Source organism: Gymnodraco acuticeps, unplaced genomic scaffold, assembly GCF_902827175.1.
Source record: "Gymnodraco acuticeps unplaced genomic scaffold, fGymAcu1.1, whole genome shotgun sequence".
In the NCBI taxonomy this organism is placed as follows: Eukaryota; Metazoa; Chordata; class Actinopteri; order Perciformes; family Bathydraconidae; genus Gymnodraco; species Gymnodraco acuticeps.
The window spans coordinates 3,058,384-3,080,898 of record NW_022989982.1 but is presented as its reverse complement, the minus strand read 5'-3'; the positions used below and the strand labels follow the sequence as shown (position 1 = coordinate 3,080,898).

Genomic DNA, 22,515 nt, shown 5'->3' with positions numbered 1-22,515 from the left:
CACATGTAGCATATCAGTGCTGTAGTCCTAATAGCAACATGGATCCAGGTTAGTTCCCGTCCCTTTTAGTCCATCCAACTGACCTTGCTGTGCATGTACCTCTAACCCGTACCCCTGCCCCACCCAGCCTGTTTGCTGTTATCTATGTACGCTACAGCCCCCCACCCCCCAGCACACCTTCATTACTGCCCCAGATAGTGGCATTGGCAACTTGTCACTTGTATTGATTTCTCTTAAACTGCAATTTACATGGATATTTGTGGGCGTCCTGAGGGCAGGCTGCAGCCTGGCGGACGGCCCCGGCCTCTCCCCTCTCCCCTCTCCTCTCCTCTCCCCCCTCCTCTCTCTGCCCCCCTTGGGCCGGAGGAAATGTTTCCACCCAACAACACAGCCTCAAAGTCACTTTTCAATCTGACATCAGCAATTGAGTTGTTTCTGCAAAAGCATTGTTTTCCCTCTTACTGTAACACCTCTTGCTCTTTTTAACAGAAGTAATGAGGGTAAAAGATAGAGGAAAAACTGACTGCATTTACAGGAAATATAGAATTAGTTCGGAACAAATCTGCATTTCCCCCTCTCCCAGCCCTAAATGTGTCACCAACACACACCTGCCCTCCGCAGTATAGAGGGAGGCCGAGGGAATACAACAATAACCTCCAGCTAGGAAAGCCACCAATGCTTTCTCGACTCTGCACTTTCGCACAAAAATGCCAAAATGTCACAAGCTTCAAACGTTGCGGCCATTACACACTGTCAGGAGAGTTTCTGCCTCCACGATGAAGGTCACCTGACACTTCAAAACAGGATTTTCAAAATAAAAGAAGAAACATTTTGTCTTAAATAAGGATCGTAGTAATAAAGCTGCAAGATTGAACAGAGTTTGACTTCCTCAAAGATGCATTTAGTGTGTGCAATTAGAACATTATGCATTTTAGAGTAATCTCCCTCTGTCGACTTGTCAGTGACTTTGGAACAGAGACTGGGAATAAGAGGGAATTAGCTTTAGATACATAATCCTGAAAAGAAAATCCAAATTTCGGGAGATGAAAAAAGGACATGAGGAGAATAAGTTGTCTAACAGAGGACTTTGTGTGAAGTGGATAATCCTTTTTTGTGTGCCTAAAGGCAGTTGTGAGTTTGCATCAGGGTGGCATATGGAGGAGTCCTTCATGCTGCTAAACCTCTACTGAAGTGCCCCTGAGCAAAAATCCCTACCAGACTGACCTCTGATCCCCCTGTGGAGGGCGGAAGAGAACAAAATCCCCCTGCAGTGTGGAGGAAAAAGTGCGAGGAATAAGTCCAAATGTAGGAAACATTTAAAAAGGCAGCGGGTAAATAAGGGGTGTGAGTTGGTGGATGTCGCTGCTGATGTCACACCTCCCAGAAAGCCACGATTGGACCCTAATTAGAAAGCTCGGCAGCAAATGGATAGGCGTCCTGCATGATTGAATCCAAAGTGGCTGATGCCCAAATTTCTGCAGAGGCGCGGAAAAACCAGTGTGCGAGGAGCGGAGTGCTGTCAGAGCTGCTGAGAGCTTCGACAAGGAGGGAGGCGAGCTGGAGTTTCCGAGGTGATATAGAAACAGCAAGCTCCCCCCAGGTTCAGAGGGATAAAAGAACAGAGCCCAAAACATAGTCTGCGTAAAAGCCGAGGACGCTGCGTTATCAAACGGAGGGCAGAGACGAGGAGAGTCGATCCGCCGAGTCCAAGTTACCCTGCGCTTCGCTCCAAAGGCTGCGCTGATGGCATCCGTACTTGGAAACAACAGCCGCGCGTCGGGGGCTCAGAGCGGACAGGTCAAATGCAAGCTGAAGAGGAGAAGGAGGAGGCGATCGAAGAGAAAAGGTACAACTTTTTTACCACACTGGTGTCCTTTCACCCCCTTTCTTCCCCCCCCCGTGTGAGCAGAGGTCGTGCGCACCTTGGCCGGGCATCGGAGCGCGCGGCAGCCCGGCGACTCTGCGCTGCTGCCGGCTGCACAACGCTCCGCAGCGGGGTTAGTTGAGAACCTTGGAATTGTTGAACAATGAACATGAAGACACGATTTCTGTTCACATTTGTCCTCGGCTTTTAATGACGCATTGTTTTTCACCGTTCAAAGTTTAGTTGCTGCTGCGTTTACGGTCCTTAAAAACGCCTCCAATGTCTCGAACAACGACAAAAACGAAACGGCTTAAATACAAGTTTAGTGTGGTTATAAATCAAACCGGCTTGTTTTTACTATTTATATCCGCATCGGTGATGCACCCTTAAATGAAAGACCTTGTCACCAAGCCCCGTTGAACTTTATAAAAACAATCGATTCCTTCCATAATTTTAGTACGATTACCAAGTCAGTTTCTACTCGTGTTCGTATATTTAAATTGATATACTAAAGCATCGCCACAAGCAATGTCGTCAAACTGCCTTTTTCTTTTAAAGAAAGTTGAATGTCCCTGTCATATAGCCACTGTAGAATAACGTCCTGAAATTCAGTAATGATATTCCTCTTGTTTTTTTCAACTTCTTTTTCTTTCTGTCGCCTCCATATAAAACTAGTATTGCCCTATGGTATTGCCTCATTAAATGGAGGAACTTACTGAAAACTATAAAGTCAAGTTTGAGAAACAGTCTGGGCCTTTTGGCAGTGAGAAAGAGAGAAGAAAATATCATTAGTTGCCAGGTTATTATTTAATTTCAAATGTTTTATTAGTGTGTATTTTTGCATTGGATTCCCTCTGCTGAATGGAGTAGATTAGTTCCTTATGAATACATTTGTATTGAGTACATAAAACTCATAGACCAGACAGACTGTATAATAATTACTTGTCTTTGGAAGCTTAATAAAAAATGGTGATCCTCGGTGACTGTGACACAAAAGGAATGCAAAATGTTCCCTTTGGCCAGACCGGAATAAATGCTGACCGAGGCTCATGGTAAACAAATCCTATGTGGTTTTATGCGCTGCAACCTGCAGGAAGGTATACACTTTGACATGTATGCTTTTACTAAAGAAACCAATCATTTAAACCATTTCGACTAATCACACATTTCCATCTCAACACCTCAATTTGAGATTTTTGTCTATTTAAAAAAAAAATATATATCACAATTTACTACAGTGTTCACTTTAAAAACATATATTTGTGATTGCTGAGTAATTTAAAAACATTTTTGTATAGTGCCTCACTTTGACAAATGACATTTATAAAGATTAAGAAAGCAGTATTGAGATGTCAGTGAAAACTTCCATGCTTAAAAGCTTACCAAGGTTCTCTCTCTCTTTTTTTCTTGATTATTTCCTGAGGTATTTTGGCTGTTCAACAGGGAATTACCCAAACTGAAGCATCTGAAACGCTTATTTTCTCTGGCACCGGCCACAAACACTCATTGGCACTCTGAAATATGTTTGTTTTTTTTCTTCTCACTTTCACATTTGTTTGCCACCTCCATAAGAAAACAGAAGATCTAAATAAAACAGCAATGACACATATAGTTTAATTTATTTAGAGATGCGAACACAATGTGCCTGTTTCTGCTTGAACATGGATGAAGGAACGCTCGGAGCGTGTTGACGTATCCGACTGCAATTGAATGCATTACGAGCTTTCATAAACACTTTGCACTTGTCATCAAACTACAAACAGACAACTGCACCTCATTTCCATATCCTCTTGATTTTTAATAGCCCAAGTAATTGAGACAAGGGAGACAATACATCAAATATAGTGCTGAGGCAAATGTATTTACATAATGGAAACGACAGAATTGGTTCCACAACATTAAGCATTGCATATGAGTATTACACAAACGCGCGCACATTAGCTGACGGGCCTGTTGCAGCGTGTTTCCGAACGGCTAATTTATCAATGCTGCTGATTCACTCTGATAACACGGGACATTAGGGGCCAGTTCAGGGGGCCGCTCGTAAATGAACTGTGTCTTTGGGAAGTGCAGATGGCCGCTGACTCCTCCAAAGCTGCAAGAGGTGGACTCACTGTGCTCCAGCAGCTGGAACAGTCACTCACATCTCTCCTTGCTGTGTGACTGTGTTTTTGCTTTGAGGTTTTAAGCCCTCAGAAATACAATTTGTTCAATATCTCCCCACGATTTGAAAGATTTGTTCCCCTACCTCAAAACTTGACCACAAATTACGCAAAGCCGGATTGAGCGCTTTTACTTTTTTTTAATATCATTATTATCCTTCATCTCAAAAGCCAACTGATCATCTTGAGATTCCACACACAATTATTGGTATAGACTTTAAGGCAAAAAGTCACAGAGGGATTATTGCATGGCATTTGGGGCTTAATCCCCTGAAAAGGCTGCAGATTATTTGTAGATGAACTCACTAAAACCTATGTGTGTATTCAAAAGGTTGTAAGCAGATTCCTACCCCCCCCCCACACACCTCTTTGCAGTTGTTTTCAGCTGAAGAGTGCACAAACAAATAATTACAGAATGAGGATTACAGAGCAGGGATTTATTTGCTCATAATTCTGGGTGAATGTGCACTTTACTAAATTCATCAGCTGTGTTTTAGCTCTTTATGTTGCCCTCTATTCAACCTCCTTGTATTGTTACAGTGCTCCTGTTAGCTCTGCGTTGTGCGGCTGTACACTTCGCTCTGCGTTTGTTTGCCTTCCCTTAAGCACAGTGTTTGACCAGTGTCACCACTCCTAGAAGCAGTCATGGACATGCTGTGTGTCTGCTTGTTAATTAACCACCGTCTCGTGATTTACGGTCATATCCCTTAAGGATGTCGGTACCACAAATTGAATCCTTTTGGAGATGTGTGACAGTCCTGTGCAGGAACATCTGGGGGAATGTAGCACATCTCCCTACCTGTCAATCATCAGCACACCTTTTTTCCCCCTCTGCTACCTTAAACTGTGGCATATGTCTGACTATTCCTCGTCTTTTATCCACAATGTGTGCTTTTTTATGAACAAAAATAAGCAGAGCGGAGATTTATAGACCAACATTATTTTTTTACAACCGCACTTATCACCCTGTGCTCTCGACTACAGTACAGTATATCAGCGTATCATCAGGAGTGCCGGGGGGGATATGTGGAAAACACCGAGTGCCACATAATTTATGTAGCAATTACTGTTTACGCTCTGGCGAGGTGGCGGCGGAGGGGTCGAGTGTGGACTGTCGGGGGGGTTATGAAAGTTGAGGCGGGCAGTGGTTCGCAGCGGGCCATGACAGAGGACGGGGGTCATCGCCTTCCCCCCCGTTTTAGAGAGGCAAGGGGCCACCGGCGGAGACGTGAGCGCGACGCCCCTCGATGGCTGCTCACTGTCTGACTGTAACACATTAGAGTTAGAGGAAGCTGCAGATATTCACCGCCCCCGCTTCCCTCTTAAGGCTGATGACGCTAATACCAGCTGTGTCGAGGTGAGGGCAAAGGTCAGGATGAAGAGCCGAGGCCGAGCAATTCAGAACCTCCATTAGGATTTACTGTTTTTAACAATCCAAGCTCTGTGTTGGTTTAATAAGCCAGGTATGTGACTGCATCCAAATATATTTTAATACAAACGGCTGCTTGTGACAAAAAACGATTATTGTTGCTGTTGGATGAAAACCTAGTTCTTTTTTTCTTTTTGTCTGTTTGATGCATTTCAAACTGCCTTTAGAGTTCTGCAGTAGTAGTAGTAGTAGTAGTAGTAGTATCTAAATCACAGTTGTCTTAGCAGCATTTAAAAACGAACGTAATGCTAACCTGCTATCTGTTAGGTAACATTGTATCTGTCATAGGCTGATCGCCCAAGACAAATGTGTTTCAAATTCACCAGTCATTTGTTGTCCTGCAGCATTCTTTGTCGATTTAAAACCTCTTTCGGCTTACAAATCCTCCTAAAACTGGCATTCAACCGAGATACATTTTCGTTTCGCAGTCTGTAATGGTAATAAGCTAACTTTAATGTACTTTTTTTAGTAGGTATTAATAATGTTTAATTTTGGCAAGTTAAAGTAAAATTTCAGTTACAAAGAAAAGAAAATCGCAAAATGGGTCTCTTTTATATACAGTACCATTTTGACACGGTGTGTGCTAGAGCTTGAATAATGGCATCAATAAAAAGCTGAATATGAGTAATAAAAGAGGGTAAAAATAGTCTGCTCCGTGCAATATAATACTGCACTGAATTCTCATTGAAAAATTGTTACACTCAATCTACAATGGTATAAACATTCCAAATCCGAGCCTGTTGTTCATTGTGCTGCCATGTGGAAGGACTGGTATATGTCTTGCCTTATTCATTTTTTATATTATTTTTAATCTAACCTGGTTAGTCACGTCAATATATTTTAATGTTTCTGTATTTGATGTATACCCAATGCAACAGCACACCTGGACACAAACACTGTAATGCTAGAGTATATTCTTCTCAGTGGCCTATATTCACATTCATAATCCATTCCTTAATAAGATCCTGGTGCAGCAACACACAGACAGGTAGAGGACTTGAATACATGTGCATCTTGCTCACTGCAGGGTTAGTTAGAGTTTGAGGTGGAGGCTGTTCCTGGTATTGGAACACAGTAGCTAGCGGTGCAGGTTTCCATGTTGGGACAGCCACAGCCTGAGTGTAGTGGGGAGGAGGAAGTGATGCATTTCACAGATGTATAGTATTAGCCCCAGAATTAGCACTTCTGTCACATTTGTTTGTGTTTGTGCTGATAACCGCATTAAGAGCTGCGACAAAAAACACCGCTGGCATTTATGAGGTTAATGAAGGTCAGCGCCAATGGCGGCGGCGCCATGCTCCTCTGTGTGCGTAAGCGTGGCTGTGTGAATTTACAGGCGCTTCCTGATTAAGGCTAGCGGTGGAGGACTCGGCGCTTTAGGACACGGCGTCCTCTAAATGACTGAACGTTTAGCTGAGGGAGAAAAAAAAGGTTATTACTACTGACTGTGCTCTCTTGAGGACAGCTGATAAAATGACCAAGGAAAAGGAATAGCACAACTTTAGCACATTAGCATAATTAGTAATTATCTCGTAATAGTCCCTCTTGGCGTTTTTTTGGAGCTCGGCTGTGAGAAATTGTACTTAAAGTTCAGGGCTCAGAAAACAAATTCCACGCCATTATGTCTTAATGATGCACTGCTGCTCAGAGTCATGTTGTAGAGAAAATGAATCACAAGTATCAAAAGCTCAGATGCAGATTTAAAAAAGAAAATCAGAAGGTGACACTTAAGTTAATTAGTCTTTTGTTTGATGACTCCCACAGTTGTCACAAATAACTTGTTGCTATGACAACAACATATACTTTTAAATTTAGTTGGTCGCGTGTTGCGCTCCGTCAATCAATCAAATAGCTTTCAAAACATCTAGAGGAGACCTTTGAGAACTGGTACACTGCAATACAGTTGAACGGCGCTAATGTATGTGTTGAGTGCAATGAGAAGAATTCTCTGTGGTGAGCTCATTTGTTTGTATGCATGTGTGTATTAGCGCATATTTGTCGGGGTTTTCCCGGTGTGCAGTGTGAGCTTGTGTGCTGCTGTTCGTAGGGATCTGTCAGTCTTCATAAACAGCGATGTGGCACAGCGAGTCAGCAGCATTATCGCTTCCTGCCAGTGTTTGTGTGTCTGCAGTCCACCAGACAGCACAACATGAAAGAGTGGATGGTGTAAAAGAGACTGGAGCTGCCTCGTAGCGACTCTCAAGAGATTTAAGGTGGCGTTGGATGTGAGGAACAAAGACTAGCCAAAACACAGCCTTTCAATGCTGTTTGAATCACAGCTCCAATAATTTGACTTTTATTACACATGTCGTGCAAGATGTTAAGGGAAGGCATCACAACAGTTTTACGTGGAACTATCTTTTATGTTTTTGGATCATTTCATTCCTTTTACATTTTCATAGCTTTTTTTTAACAATTTACCGCCCTTGCTTTGTAGCATATTTTAAAACAGGAATACAACTTAGCTGTGTTATAGATCATTCTGAACACCTTTTTCTTGATTAATCCATGTTTTGGTATAAAAATGTCAGATAAACAATAATGTTTGACAAATGTAAGAAAAAGGAGCACATTTTCACATTTAAAAAAAACTACATTGATCAACATTATGTCTTATTTTATTGAAAAGTGACACAAAATATGATTTGAAAAATATTTGCTTATTAATTTACTGTCAGCAGAATAATTGATCAACTAACCAATGCCTTCTGCTCCACTTTGAATTCATGCATGCCTGAGTTGTCAGCAGTTTTAATCAAAAAGTGAGTTTCCCTTCCAAGGTATAAAGATACATTCCACAACATACCAAGAAAAACAAGAAACTATCTGAGGAAAAACACAATTTAGGGTTGCTACGCCATATATACTATGGAAAATGTAAGTAAATATTTCAAATTTTAATGTACCAACCCTGTTTAAAATCCTATTAAGTTTCCTTCATAAAGACCTGATGATAGATATTGTTGTATATGCATATTCAATGCTGTCTTATCTCTGTTTAAATTAAATCTTATTACCGGAACACTTACCGTAGATAATAATGAACCGTTTTTTTTAGTAGTCTCTGCTGTCTTCTTAGGCCGTAAGTCCCAACAACCTCCTCATCATGACTGCGTAGAAAACAGACACAATGGTCCAGTTTTAATCTACATGTTTCACTCAAATCACAAGTGTAGCTGTTGATTTAAGGCAGCTGATTTTATTTCATCTTTTCACTATTTTAGCATGCCCACCCGTACAAGCTCTCACATCCCATCTGAAGTGTTGCCAACAGTGTGGAAGCACCCCCGACATCATGGTGGCAAAACATTTCTCCAGTTTATGATCCTAATTAGCTCTAACTGTGCCATCATCCCTGAGTCATCATGCCTGGAGAGAGGCCAGGTCATTTGACGGTCCACAGTTTTACACTTTCTTTTCATTCCTCTCCTCTCTGTTCCTCTCATTTTCTTCCCGTCTCTCATTTCAGCAACACACACTCTGTTATTGTCCTGCGGCTCTCTCGTGTGTATTCACAGCACGGTAGCTGCTACTGTGAAAAGGGACATATTTCATAAGCAGAAAATGGCTACAGTAGGTGTAAGAATATAAGCACCAAAAATGCTTCTTTTTTTGCTGTTTCACACACTCAGCCCAAAATATGGCCAGTCAGCCATGAAATGTGTTTAGATGCTATTTGAGTGCATTTGACAATTAAGTCACACACACTTGAATGGCCTTTGACAGCATCTGATCCACTGGCAGACTCTGCGCTGTTGACTCTGGTGGACTTAAAGCCTCTGCACCGCTGTCATGCTTCAGCCACATGACAGCACAACTACCCCGTCTGCTGTGCTGACATAGCAAAGTTAACACCGATACCCCGCCTCATATGGAATAATGAAATTGGATGAAGCAGCTTAACCGCGCGCCGTCCCTCCTCTCACCATCAGACTGGGTGCCTATTTGAGATAACGTTAATGAAGGGGACTTTAGCCAAGAATAGACACGTCTTATTGCCGGAGGGGGGGCAGGCGAGGAGGAGGGGTGGGGCGCTAACAGCATTTATTTCCATTAATAAGATGGAGTGTTTTACAAGAGGGCCTCTCCTGAGGGCTCTCTCCGGAGGTCGGAGAGAATCCTACACCTTAACAACCCCAGAACAAGTTCATTTCACCAAGTGAGCGCGCTGAGACTCACTGCAGCATGTCATCTCTCAGAGAAACTTGTCTTCACCTTGATGTGGCCCCGCATTACTCTGGCCGAGTTGGACACTCAATCACCCTAATCACTGCTGTCCATACTTTATATATCTTTTTAAGCTCATTAATATGAATCTGAGAAGCGGGTACCTTTGCCATATCAGCACTAGAGTATGTTTTTTCTTGGTGGACCACATGAGCAAAAGCGTGGCGGTAGTTAGCGTCTAAGCCCCACTTTGTTTGTCTTGCTACACACGTTGTTGAACAGCTTTTTTTTATAATTCTTAGTCATTTAAAGAAAATGATTGGTCCTTGATTTCAGACGGGTAATAGAGAAAAGCAGGCTTCTCAAATTAGGCGGGGATTTCAAGCAAAGATGTCACTGTTGTAGGCAGATCTTTTCAGCTGTAGTTAGTTAGCCAATTACGCTAGCTTGTTAGTTGAATGAGAACACCTTCTTTTTAATGTTTCAAGCTGACGTGTTTTTAAAAGACATCACTATAAACTAATATGGTGTCGCCCAGGACAGGGAGAAATGATGTTACACTTTCGTTATACGTAAATAAGTTTGTTAGCCAGGCATAGTTTACAGCTTGCGTTAGATAACAAAGTTTTATCAATTTCTTACAGCTCTTGTCTTTTTGTTTTTTGACCAGCTGAAAATAAAGACCACATTCATCAAACTCTAGAGACTCCCTCTTAATACAGATCGTTACACACTTGTTCGACATGTTGAGAAACCACCTCTTGACAAGCCAGGCAACGTTGCTAAGTTATTATGACGGACCAATCACTGCTTGGAGGAGGGATTAGAAAACAGTGTCTTTTATCTATTTGGTAATAACGTCATGATCATTACAGCATTATATGATAAGTGGAAAGCATTATGGGGAGCAATGCATTATCTCTGTGCAGTGAAGAGGCCCATGTCATGAGCTCCATCACTATGCCTGTCTACATAATGCTTTCTAGCACTGTGATATTTTCACCTATCTCTGTAAGAGGGCTCAAGAGAAATGTCCTTCTTCCTCTTTAGTATGTAAATATACCCAACGGCAGTTGACAAAAAGGTAAACGTGCATCTCATCCAAAGTATATTGGATCCTTGTGGCTGATGGAATTGCCTAATAACAGATCAGTGAATTGATAATGATGAGCGCACATTTGAGTGTCCTGGCCACTTCATTATTCCGCTCACATGCAAGCATTAAATAACAGTTTTCCTCCTCTTCGCCCTACAGTAAATCCTCTCTCATCCATCGATTCCAGCATCCTTTAGGGGCTCCTTCTAGGAGACACCGACAGGCTTATCTTGCAAATCCTTTAAAAGGTATTTAAAAAAAAAAAAAAAAACCTAGCCTGGGTTCTGAATATTACCACAGAATCGGCTGGTGATGGGCGAGCTGGAGTTTATACACCTCTTTGCCGATCCCTGCGATATCTAAAGACCTGGGGGGTATACTACGAAGAAGGATTTTCGCTTATAGCCGGCTAAATTCAGGGAAAACTCCGGCTTTCCGGTCCTACGAAGCTGGTTCTCTTTTTAGCAGGCTAGATCTCCATGGTAACTTATGCTTAGCGGCTAACCTGGTCGGGACCAGGTTAGGTTGCAGGCTAAGAGCTCAACTCAGTGAAAGCACTGCCTGCTGACCAATCAGAGCTCAGTGTGCGGAGTTTAAAGCGATCAAGTCATATTACAGGAGAAAGGAAATACAGAAAAGCTGCCGTTGCAGGAAAGACGGCCGGCAAAAATCACCGACTGTGTGAACGTGAACATGAATAGAATATCACCTCCCATCTTCAGAGCAATCTGACTATTATAACATTAGCGTTAAGAAAGCTTACTTAAATATCTGCCACAACATAAGTAACCGGATCAGAGTAACATTAAGTAGGCCTACAGTCCGCGGCATATCACTTCATAATGTATCATATATTTTCTTTTCTGAGTCAGCTGAGCCGTATCTGGCCGTGCAACACTCACAGTGTCACATACTGTATGCAGAAGTATTATTTTAAGCAACACATTAAGTTGACGAAACACTCGAGACAAATGTAATTAAAGTCAGATCCACTCGTGTTTTAGACGGGCAGTGATATCATAAACCTGTTAATGTATGCATTCAAACACTTTTACCAGCTGTATTCACCTAGCAGGTGCAGCTATGTGGCTTTTATCCTGGATAAAGTGTTTAAGTCATGGATGTTTAAAGTTTAACTTCTTCATATGTCTAATATTATGGACTTTTCATTCAGGAAGTATGACGCTGCGCTGTCAGTATGCTTCTCCATGTTTGTGATTGGTCGAATGCTCCAAATACCACCCCTTTCATGTGAACGCGCACCTAACTAGATAGGACACTGCTGGCTTGAGCGATCCACTTGATAACCCGCGTCATAGTACCGTTTAGCGAGAGCGCGTATGTTTTGGATTAACTCAAACATATCCAGGTTAGGTTGAACCAGCTTCGTAGTACAGGCCCCTGTTTTCCAAGTTTTTTAACAGTCACACAGCGTGGTGTTTATTTTTCCCCCTTGCCGCCCTGGTTTTGATTTGTACAGCTTGAAGTGGTGGAGCATAATAGATGTGTTTGCATTTGCCAAAAAACTGAGAGTTCCAATCACTCATCCATTGACTTTGATAGCTCAGAGCCTATTTGGCCTTGCCCAGATAAGGCCTGAGCATACATCGAGGCCGATTCAGTTGAATTGTTTGTACACACATGGCGCTTTGGCATTGGTCTGCTTGGATTGGCTTTGGCATGATGGAGAATGTTATCCCCAACCCCCCTCCCCCTCCCCTACATCCCTGACAATCGCACAGTGGTGCTTTGGGGCTGGAGCTGTCGGTAAAGGGTGAAGGGTGCACAGGACCGGAGGCTACGAATGTTGCCTTGCGTAAAGGACAAAGAGGGACGATGCCTTTGGGTTGAAATAGTCCCTGAAATTCTGACACAGATGAACCTACATAACTATCATTCCCAAAAGATCCAAAGCACATTGTGTAATTCCCCATAAGATTCATGCCTCTGGTAGACACATCACCATTTCAGTGTTGCAATCTGACTTTTTATTTATGGTTCACTAAATATACGGAGATGTGAATTGAGATGTTTAAGAAGTTTTGTTCTCCTTCACTTTTTGTTAATTGTCAGATGAATTAGTTGGGCAAATTTGTTTGGATATTGTTTAAAGTTTGTCATATCAACTTTAAAGGTGATAATATGTCAGTGTTGTGTTCACAACTTCTCTCTACTGCCCCCAAGTGGCCCAAATAATCTGTTATTACAAGTTTAACAGTTAGACACCTTATATTTAGACTAAGTTTAGGATTTTTCTTTTTAGATGTGGGTCAAAGAGGGATCATGTTTTATTATTTGACTCAATTTGGTATGTGGTTAAATTACTATATACTAGGGGTGTAACGGTATCCGTATTCGTCCCGTACCGTACCGTCACGGTTCGGACGTCACGGTTCGGCACACACAGTCACACGACGAATACGCATTTTTTTTACGAGTGGGAAAAAAGTGTCATTCAGGGCAGTATCCACTACACTATTTATAATCCAGGGGGCGGTATTGCGCCTAAAAGCTGTTTGCCAGCCGCCCTTAAACAACAAATGAAGAACAAGAAGAAACACAACAACAAAACGAACAACATACAAGAAGAAGAAAAGTTAGTATGGCGATTTCAGATAACACACAGGAGCTAGAACCCACCTGCTTCTTTTAAATCAGCTGTGTGGGAACATTTCGGGTTCCCTGTGGACTACAATAACGATGGAGTGTGCGAGTGGTGGATCGGACGAGGACGGTGTGTCGCCGTTGTTCTACAGTGGTGCGGTATGCTAATGGTAACACAAGCCAACATGCTACATCATATCAGAAGGCATCACCCAGATTTGCCAATCACCGGAGCCCGGCAAAATACAACAGCAGTTCAACAGCTGATCCCCGCTGTTTTTATAAACCAATAGACATGAAAGCCGTGAGACCAAAATAAATAACGGAAGCTTTTGGCATATGTTTTTCAACGACTTTGCGCTCTTGAAACACTTTCTTATTATTTATGATGTCATATTTTCAAGACATTCTTTTTAGTTTTACAGCTTGATGAAACCTTTTTGTTTGACATCAGCCATTATAGATAATATGGCCATCTGAGTGTACTGTGTAAGGTTTGTTTTTAACTGTTTAATACAGTTAATTATTCAAAAAAGAGTTATTTAAAAAAAAAAAAACTGAAACTTGCACTACTGTTCAAACATAAATAACAACAAACCTGGAATTATGCATTTGGGACTTTTTTTTTGCTTTTTCTTGTTGTACCGAACCGTACCGAACCGTGACCCCCAAACCGAGGTACGAACCGAACCGTGACTTCTGTGAACCGTTACACCCCTACTATATACTATATATCAAATTTGACTAGATTAGTCTGAGACTAAACGGATAAAGATAAAGATGCAGTAGCTTTGCTGACATTTTGTAATAAAGGCTTGGAATGGACACGGGGTGAAGCTAATTTCAAGCAATGTTGGTATCATGCTACAGAGCTTGGAACATGTTTTTTATAAATGGTATAATAACTTTTTAATACAGTAAAGACTTGCTTACATTACAGATGATGACTGAATTCGTTTGTACCAAGAAATAGAGTGCTTTGTATTTGAACTGCTGCACATATACTGTGTGTGTAACAGTAGTAAGTTAAATGTATCGTTAAATTCAAATTAGGATTAATGCCTTTCAAAAGACATGTCATTTCCTACATTTCTAGACACAATCATAGAAATCAAATGAATCTGTTGTACTGTACGCACAGCAGGGTGCCCCCCTACTAAAACAGCAGTCAAACTCTGAGCTAAATTCACTCTAGTGCTGCAGTAAACTCAGTGTGGCCCGGCAGTTTGCAGTGGAAAGGGAGAGTGGCAACTAGGCTTAATGATAATAGCCCTGACGATAGCAATGATAATCCTCCTGCTATTCCTGCTGACTGCAGAGAGCCCGCGCTTTGTTCTCCGCTCCCCCTATTAGTGTGATGGAGCTTCATTTTAATTTGAATGGACCATCAGTTGGATAAGGAGAAAAGCGCTCGTCCGCATACAAGTGTGAAAGAGAAATTGAGAATGGAGAGTAAAATGTGCACATCAATGGGTGCAGACTCATGCATGTATGTACACACATACACACACTGTCTCTCAAACAAAGACCCAACAATAGAAAAGTGCCCATAGGTGCATTTGGTGACCTGTCTGGGGTGCAGCTATTATCTTCTTGGCACCTGTTCCAGGGGAGGTTCTCCTAACATTCAGCCACAGCTCTCAGATGGCAGACCAGGGGGTTTAAAATGACGAGGGAGTTTCAAAAGACACAGGGACTGGGATCATTGTTGCTCTTTAGGTGCTTGTTGTTTCAGAAGTAGAAGAAACATTAGTATATCTATTGGCAAATTGGACTCATTGTGACATTGGGAATTTCACATTAACAAGGTAATGTTGTGTTCTTTTGAGACTATGTGTGTACCTAATTTGACCCAACAACAGACTAGGTAGCTGTTCTAAGGATTTCCAGGACCAGGATGTGTCTTACTGTAGATGTGTTCCAATTTCAAATGTTGCCTTGAATGGGTTGTGGTTTTCTGACAGTGTTTTTTAAAACTGTAAGTTAAGGTCCTACCTGAGTGACCCTGAGTTTGCACTAGTTCCCTGTGGCACACTTGGTTTGCAAAGTCCTAGCCTGGTGTTGAATGGGCAGAGCATATAAACAAGGCTCTCTGTGTGGGTAGTTTGTCATAGCTGTGACTTCAGGGCTATCTAAATAGCAGCAAGCGGGCGCGTTCATCATCGCATTCATCCTGAGCAGGTTGGAGATGGATGCCTGAGCAATCCACCAGGTCATGAGTTATCATCCACCAGAGGCTGCCGGCTCACACAAAGGTCAAAGGGCTATTTGTCTTAAGGCAAGTATGCCTGTCTGTTAAAGCCTTCTGCTGCACACACACACACACACACACACACACACACACACACACACACACACACACACACACACACACACACACACACACGTTTTATTTTCCAGGTTATATGACAATAAAACATATTATCTTTCACTATTCCTTTACCTACTATACTTCATGTTTAGAAGTATTTAAGGGCATAATAAGCACGTTGGCACAAAGGTTTTGTGAGTTCAGTGAGAAGATCATTACCGTTGTTGGTACTCTAAATACATACATGACAAAAGCAAGCATTTAGCTTGACTTAGCATAGCATACAAACTGGAGGCATAGGAAAACCGCTAGCCTTGCTCTATTACAAGCTTACATTTTTATTTTTTATTTACTCAAATAGTCTATTTGAATCAATGTAGTCTAATATATTGTTTGTTTTTGGCATCGATGGCCTAGGACATACATAGCTACAACACGTACCATAACACTATAAAAGGTTTTACATTTCATCCCAGATGAAACACATGAATTGTGATTAGGAATACGCTCACACAATTTGTGTGCAGATTTAACAAACACAGTTATGAGGTTATATTGGGTAAAACAACTAGGTGCTGGATATTACATTGTTATCACATTAACAATCCTTAATCAACTAATTAAAATATGTATTTATAACCCTAAGCTTTTCACCAACAACATGCTGTTCAGTCTTTTAATGTGACAGGAACAAGCACATGTTAATCAGCTTATAGATACACAACGTCGACAATTTTAATACGAGTTAAACATCATCCCACATTCACAGCGGGTATCATTGGTTAGATGAATGATGGTTTATGCACCATTTTCTTTTAACTATCCATAGCACTGTGCGGAGCTGTGATGGTCAATAACTTAACTAAATACAAAAATAGGCAATATTGTTACAAAGTGCTATACAATAAAAAGCTATAATAATAATAATGAAAATATGAAGGAGCAAATCATCAACACATAAACAGATTAGTTTAAGCATCACCCCCAGACCTCCTGGCTGCGAGTTGTTGTGTAATGAGTCAGAGGGCATGTGGATTGGCTCTTTTGTTAAAACCAGAGAATGCATTATCATTAGTCTGACTACTGTAAAGCGCCAGCCAACCCTGAATGGCCAATAGATTCATAGTCTTTCATTTCCACTCATTAGACTCCTTTAATGAAGACTGGTTTGCTCCCAGCAAGATATACCTTTGTAACAAGAGACACTTAACTCAACCACTAACATCACCTGCGCAGATAAGATACAATAACATGAAACTTGAATGATCCCTGAGGGGACGTTTCACTGTTGCAGCTGCAGCTTGTAAAAAAGGATATACTGAAGAAAACATTTGATTATCATATGAATATAGAGTGGGGATATTAAATGAGCCCAGACGAGCAATTTCAAACATTAAACATGTTAAATAGGAACAGTGAATCCAATTACAAAGCGTGGTTAATAATTACATTATCATGGGGAGCAAAATAAAAACTCAGTTACCATAAAACACCAAACAAATGGATTATGTTTCGGCAACGATGACATTTGGCAAAAACAAAAATGCATGCTACCTGAAACAAGTGAGTTCAGGTACAAAACAATTGGTAATTTTGTATGAATACAAATGATATGATACTAAAAAATAGTAATAGAATACACATTTTACAGTCTCTTATAAAGCAATTATTGTTAACATGCACAGCCAGCAACTGTAAATGCCCTTAAAGCTACTTACAATATGAGTACATTTGAAACGCAAGTATACATTCTTATAAATGCTCAAATAAAGTGTTAAATGAAGGAGCCATAAACGGCTTCAAGCAAGCTGATACAGCCCAGAGTATCTGACCAGATGTGTGTATACGGTCATGACTTCGTCTGGATACATGTGTAAATAAGAAATCACTGCGGCAGGATTTTGAAGTTATTGTTTGGTAAAGTGTTTGTGGTAAAAGTTCTCTGACTCTCTCTCAGACCCTCATCAAAATCTTTCCCAGCTTCCAGGCTCATGTCCTCACACACCTGCTTGTCGTCCACCGGCTTTCTTGCCAAGATGGTTATCTGATCCTTATTGGCCGTGCACTTGGCCAAACTGCAGCGATGCCCATTATCACGCGTTAAGCAGGTGCTCAGACGCATCGCTCCTCGATCACAATGCAGATTATCGCACGTCGAGCAATCCATTTTTCAATTTGGTCTCCTGCCTGAGCTAAATTAACAGATGTCGATTGATTTTCCTTCCTTTGAAACCGCGAGTCTTGTTTACACTTGACAGCCAGGGCGTTATACCTGAGTGGCTGTTTGAGACGAACGCACGTTACAATTAGCCCTTTTTTAATTAGACTGACAATTGGCACTATACTTGTTAGGCGGTTACTTTGACAGGTTTTTACTTTTCGTGCCTCTTTTTTAAGCGAATCGACAGATTGCCTCGAGAAAGATGAGGTGTTTCAGTGAGATTGAAGGCATGTGTCATAATCACACTTACACTCACATGTGTGTGCTTTCTTATAAATTAAAGGATCAAAATTAAAGACTTTTCCTTCATCGTATTGTATGCCTTAATCAAACTAACAACAGCACAAACACTTCATTGGATTGTCAATCCCCTGGAGCCTCAGACTCCTTGACGCCATCGCAGGGCCCCCCGGCGCTTCCACAGCCATCTATGTTCACCAGCTGGTTATTATTGCTAAAAATACGCTTATAAAACTGGTGTAGCCTGGCACCATCACACACTAATGACGGGAGTCAAGTGGCGCGCGGCAGATATGCCCTCACATGCGCGCTGTCACAAGCCATTTAATTGAACTTGAGAAAATGGGAGCCGGCGTTGTTTTTGCTCTAAGCCCCCCCCTCACCAAACACACACACACACACACACCCCTTCTCCCCCCTAAAAGTCGTTATGAACTAATATGCCGTCTTTATTGCCATCATCTCAGTGATCATGATAGTTTTCACAGAGCGATGTTCTGTTATTCTCTCCCCTGTTCCCTGTTCAGGCTATATTCACTGTTCTGTGGGGGAAGAGAACAGGTTACCAACTGTTTAGATGTAAGCAACTGTCAGTCAAACGTGCCTCTTTTGAATAAAAGATTCATATAGAACATTGGGATTTTTTGTTCATTTTTATTTCTTCTGCTTTACCTGTCGTTTTCTATTTATGCTGTTTTTGGATACTTTGGCCACAAAGCAAGTGGTGTTTCAAGTATTAGTTGTGATTAGCATAACTAACAGTTTTAATACTAATTACCGTATCTTGGTATATGGTATACCTGGATTATACTTTCTACTGTAAGCATCATAATGAAAGCAATGTACATGCTAAAGGGCACACTACTGGCCAAATATGCAATTGGCTAGTAGAATTGCATCACACATCAAAAAACAATGTTTTTCTATTCAGTGGCTGATGGAAGTTGAACAGGGACTAGTCATTTCAATGGTAAAGAAAAAAGGTAAAACAGCAAACCTAAGGTTTTACTAAATGTGCGCCTGCTGGACAACACTGCATCCTGCTTTTAGGTATATTAACAATGCATTCCCCATGAAATGTCTCGTATTCCATCTCTTCAGAGGGAAGTCAGAGGTCAGTGCTAGCTACAGAACAACAGCTCCAGACCTGGTTGCAATTCTGTGTCTTGTTCAAGGACGCTTGCCAGCACAGAGGGGAGCTTGGATTTCTCTACTCCCTACCAGACGAGCCAGAAAGCCCACAAATGTCCCATAAAGCCAAGCCATTGTCTCCATAATCCCACCTGCCTTTCAAGTGGTTAGCCATCCATGTCTGTGAGCATGTACCCTGCACTGCTGCTTGGTACCTGGGTGAGCTGCCTCTGTGTCGAGGGCTCCTGCAAAGAAGCAGAAAAAGAATCCAGAGAGGGTCTACCGGGAGGCAGTAGGAAAGTGGAGCAGTGTTGGGTCGCACATGTCGGTGGCGGGGGGTTGGGACCAGATGATAGATGGAAAATGAGGAGGATTCCCAGGAAACGGTGTGTGTGTCCCTGTTCATGTGTAGAAGACAGCGAGACAGAGGAGAGGAAAATGAGCACATGGCAGTTTGTGGCAGTCGGGACAGCTGCCAGTGCTGGTGTCCCCCAGCTCAGAGGTCAGCGGCAGGTATCACACCTCATCAACCTGATGTTGAACGCAAAAAAACACAGGAAAACGATCCAGCACAGGTGTAAGTGGGAACAAATGGAGCGAGTGGATAGAGGGTTGGAGGGAGGATGATTGAGCAGAGGATGAGCAGAGGGGTTAAGCACCGGGGTGACGAGCCTTCCCCGTTTAGGGAGCGACAGTTTGATGGATGAAGAGGAACTGCAGGGAAGGAAAATAGTCGGGCTGATTAAGTGTACAGGAAAAGGCCAAGGGATTGTTTGTGTTTTTGTTTTCCATGTGGCTTGCTTTTTATGTGCTCACCTTTTCATTGTCCGTAACGGAAGCAGTCATAACGGAGAGGAAGAGCGTCTCCAGCCTGTGTACTTCTCAGGGTCCATTGAGTGCAATTACACAGAACAATGGAGACAGCATGGTGCTAGTTGACTGTGCTAAACACTACTCCTCTTTGACACAAGAGGAGGCAGAGTGGCTGAGCCGGATCAAGATGCGAAGCCTCTACCAGCTCCTTTTGTTCTTCCCCTGTTGTCTCTTCCGAACAAGTTGGCGTTGCAGCCAGGGAAGGAGGCGGATGGCGGGATTATGTTTGGCTGATTTGAGGCCAATTGCTGGTTTCGCCGGTGCGTCGGGTGAGAGAGGAGGAGGGGATGTTAAAGAGATGTGTCAGTGATTATTAGAGGGTCGGGAGGGCGATGGGGGGAGAAAACTAAAGCTTCTCCTTGCCAGTACTCAGCTTGAACATGACAGACACAATCTTCCCCACACGCGCTCTGTCTGGCTGGCGGTGGGGCTTCAGAGTGGGTGTTCTGGGTCTTTGGCTCTGCCTGAGGTCCCCTAATAAAGTCTGCCACTGCTGCTGTTGTGACAGTGTGTCAGAATTAACACTCAGTCGCAACTGTAACTGCTGAACATGTGGGAAACAAAACACTGAGCTCAGTACTTTTTGCTGGTGGCTTGCTGGGATTATCTATCGCATTTCAGGGCAATACAGCTTGTTTCCAAGGTGTATAGATGCAACCATTTTTTGCAAAATTGTGCACATATTGCAGTTTACGATTAGTAGACTTGGCCAAGAATCATGTCCAACTACAAGCACAAACAAAGTCTTCCCAGCTTCCTTAAAGGCATCCTGCTTACACAAGTCTGCCATTTAATACAAACCTCAAATAGGTTTACTATTGAAAAGGAAAAATAAGCGGCAAATACTCTTTACAAATTTATATTTTTTGTATCACCCCACATCTGTGGTTGTGGGTAATTATCAGAGATGTTGCGCAGTCTCATCCTGGCATCATGTAACAAATTATACTTAATCCCTGCTCCAAGGATGTTCTGTGGTGTATGCCAACCTCTAACCTCCCTGGTAAAACTTCCGCCCAGGCATCAATAAGGAATCACTGTCACTTTCCTTGTCGTTCTCCATCTATCTAAGTAAGCTATTGTATCAGTAAACACCTTGCTGTTTATGTGTGCTCCACTTCCTAAAGAGAGGGTATGTCTGCTCTTTGCAACATCACAAAGTGCCGTCTGCAGCATATGCTGTATTTTAAATTCAAGAAGGGCGTTTTCGAAGCCTTGTAGCATGCCATACGATAGCAGCTCGCAGTGGCGTTCCCCTGACGCTGACAGAGAAATCAAACGTAAAATGGAGCACCTGAGCGAGCGAGCGAGCAGCGATACATAACAGATGTTCACAGGAATGTTGACTTTTTGTTTGGCCCTTATCTTTGACGCTGCCATCCTCCAGTAAAGTGAGTGACGGAAGAGGAGAGAATACAGAGAGGGAGGAGGAGAGGAGTGCGCGGAAACGACGAGAAAGAGAAGAGAAAGCGGTGTTGTTGGTGGAACTAAGTGGAAGAAGTGCTGGCAGGCGGGGTGTTCGATGGCAGGAAAGTGGGACAGCCGCACAGCTGTGTTTCTGTGTCGAGGGACCCTCGAGATTGGTGTCACTTTATTTCATTGTCAGGGAGAAGAAAGGGAGGGAAACACAAGAGACGTTATGATGTACAGAGAGTGAGGAGTAGGCTCGGGGTGAGGCAAAAAGAATTGAAGCAAAACAAAAAAAAACGACCCTGGAGCAGCTGCTTCTGTATTACCTGATGGTGTTGAAGAGAGGGAAGGAAAAGGGACCTTGTGTTGACAGTCGTGGTGTCAGAGGCACCTCACTCTTCATGCAGAACATTATCCTGGTTCATTTGCAGGGTGACATGGCAAGTGCACGGTTATTAAGACTAGGAGAGGAGAAAACAACATTTCCCATGATTCAGCTGCTACTGTTTGTAGTGCTGTGCTGACAACTCTAAGATAGGCTTGACAGTTTTGCTTGCCACCTCACAATAAATAGCCCTTTTGAGTTATATAACATTTGCTGTGATCGGGAAGAATTTACGATCAGCCATTACTTCATCCTTAGAGGGTGATAAATTCCTGTGGGCGAAGTCACTGTGGGGTCAAGTTATTTTCATGTTAGCTATTTCATGTTTATTTTTGTCATCCATCAAGGTGAAGTGGCTGGGTGATGCTCCTGAAGTCAGATGGTAATGATAGCAATGGAGAAGGCAACTACTCTGGTCACCGCTTCCACAAAACATACTTCCCTTGCAGCCATTGCAGGAAAATCTCACCTTTGCTGTCTTTGTCGAATCATGTTCTTCAGTTGGAGAGAAAACACCCGCTACAGATCGACTTCTTATCACTCAAACGGCCACTAAAAGTAGCAGATAGAGGAAGTAAATACGGAGCCATTGTGGCCGTGATTGCTTGCCGCAGCACTTGTG

At 42.4% G+C, this 22,515-nt stretch overlaps 1 protein-coding gene across 2 annotated transcripts in view; it reads left to right on the top strand.

Moving 5' to 3' along the window:
* Window positions 1-1,450: 1,450 nt before the first annotated feature.
* adarb2 (adenosine deaminase RNA specific B2 (inactive)) overlaps window positions 1,451-22,515 on the top strand; it is a 171,152-nt gene continuing 150,087 nt past the window's right edge. The window contains exon 1 of one of the 2 annotated variants that reach the window (XM_034211941.1): window positions 1,451-1,846. In XM_034211941.1, the coding sequence (XP_034067832.1) occupies window positions 1,744-1,846 (103 nt within the window). In that variant the 5' untranslated portion in view covers window positions 1,451-1,743. The remainder of the gene's footprint in view (window positions 1,847-22,515) is intronic. The other variant, XM_034211939.1, reaches the window with a different exon arrangement.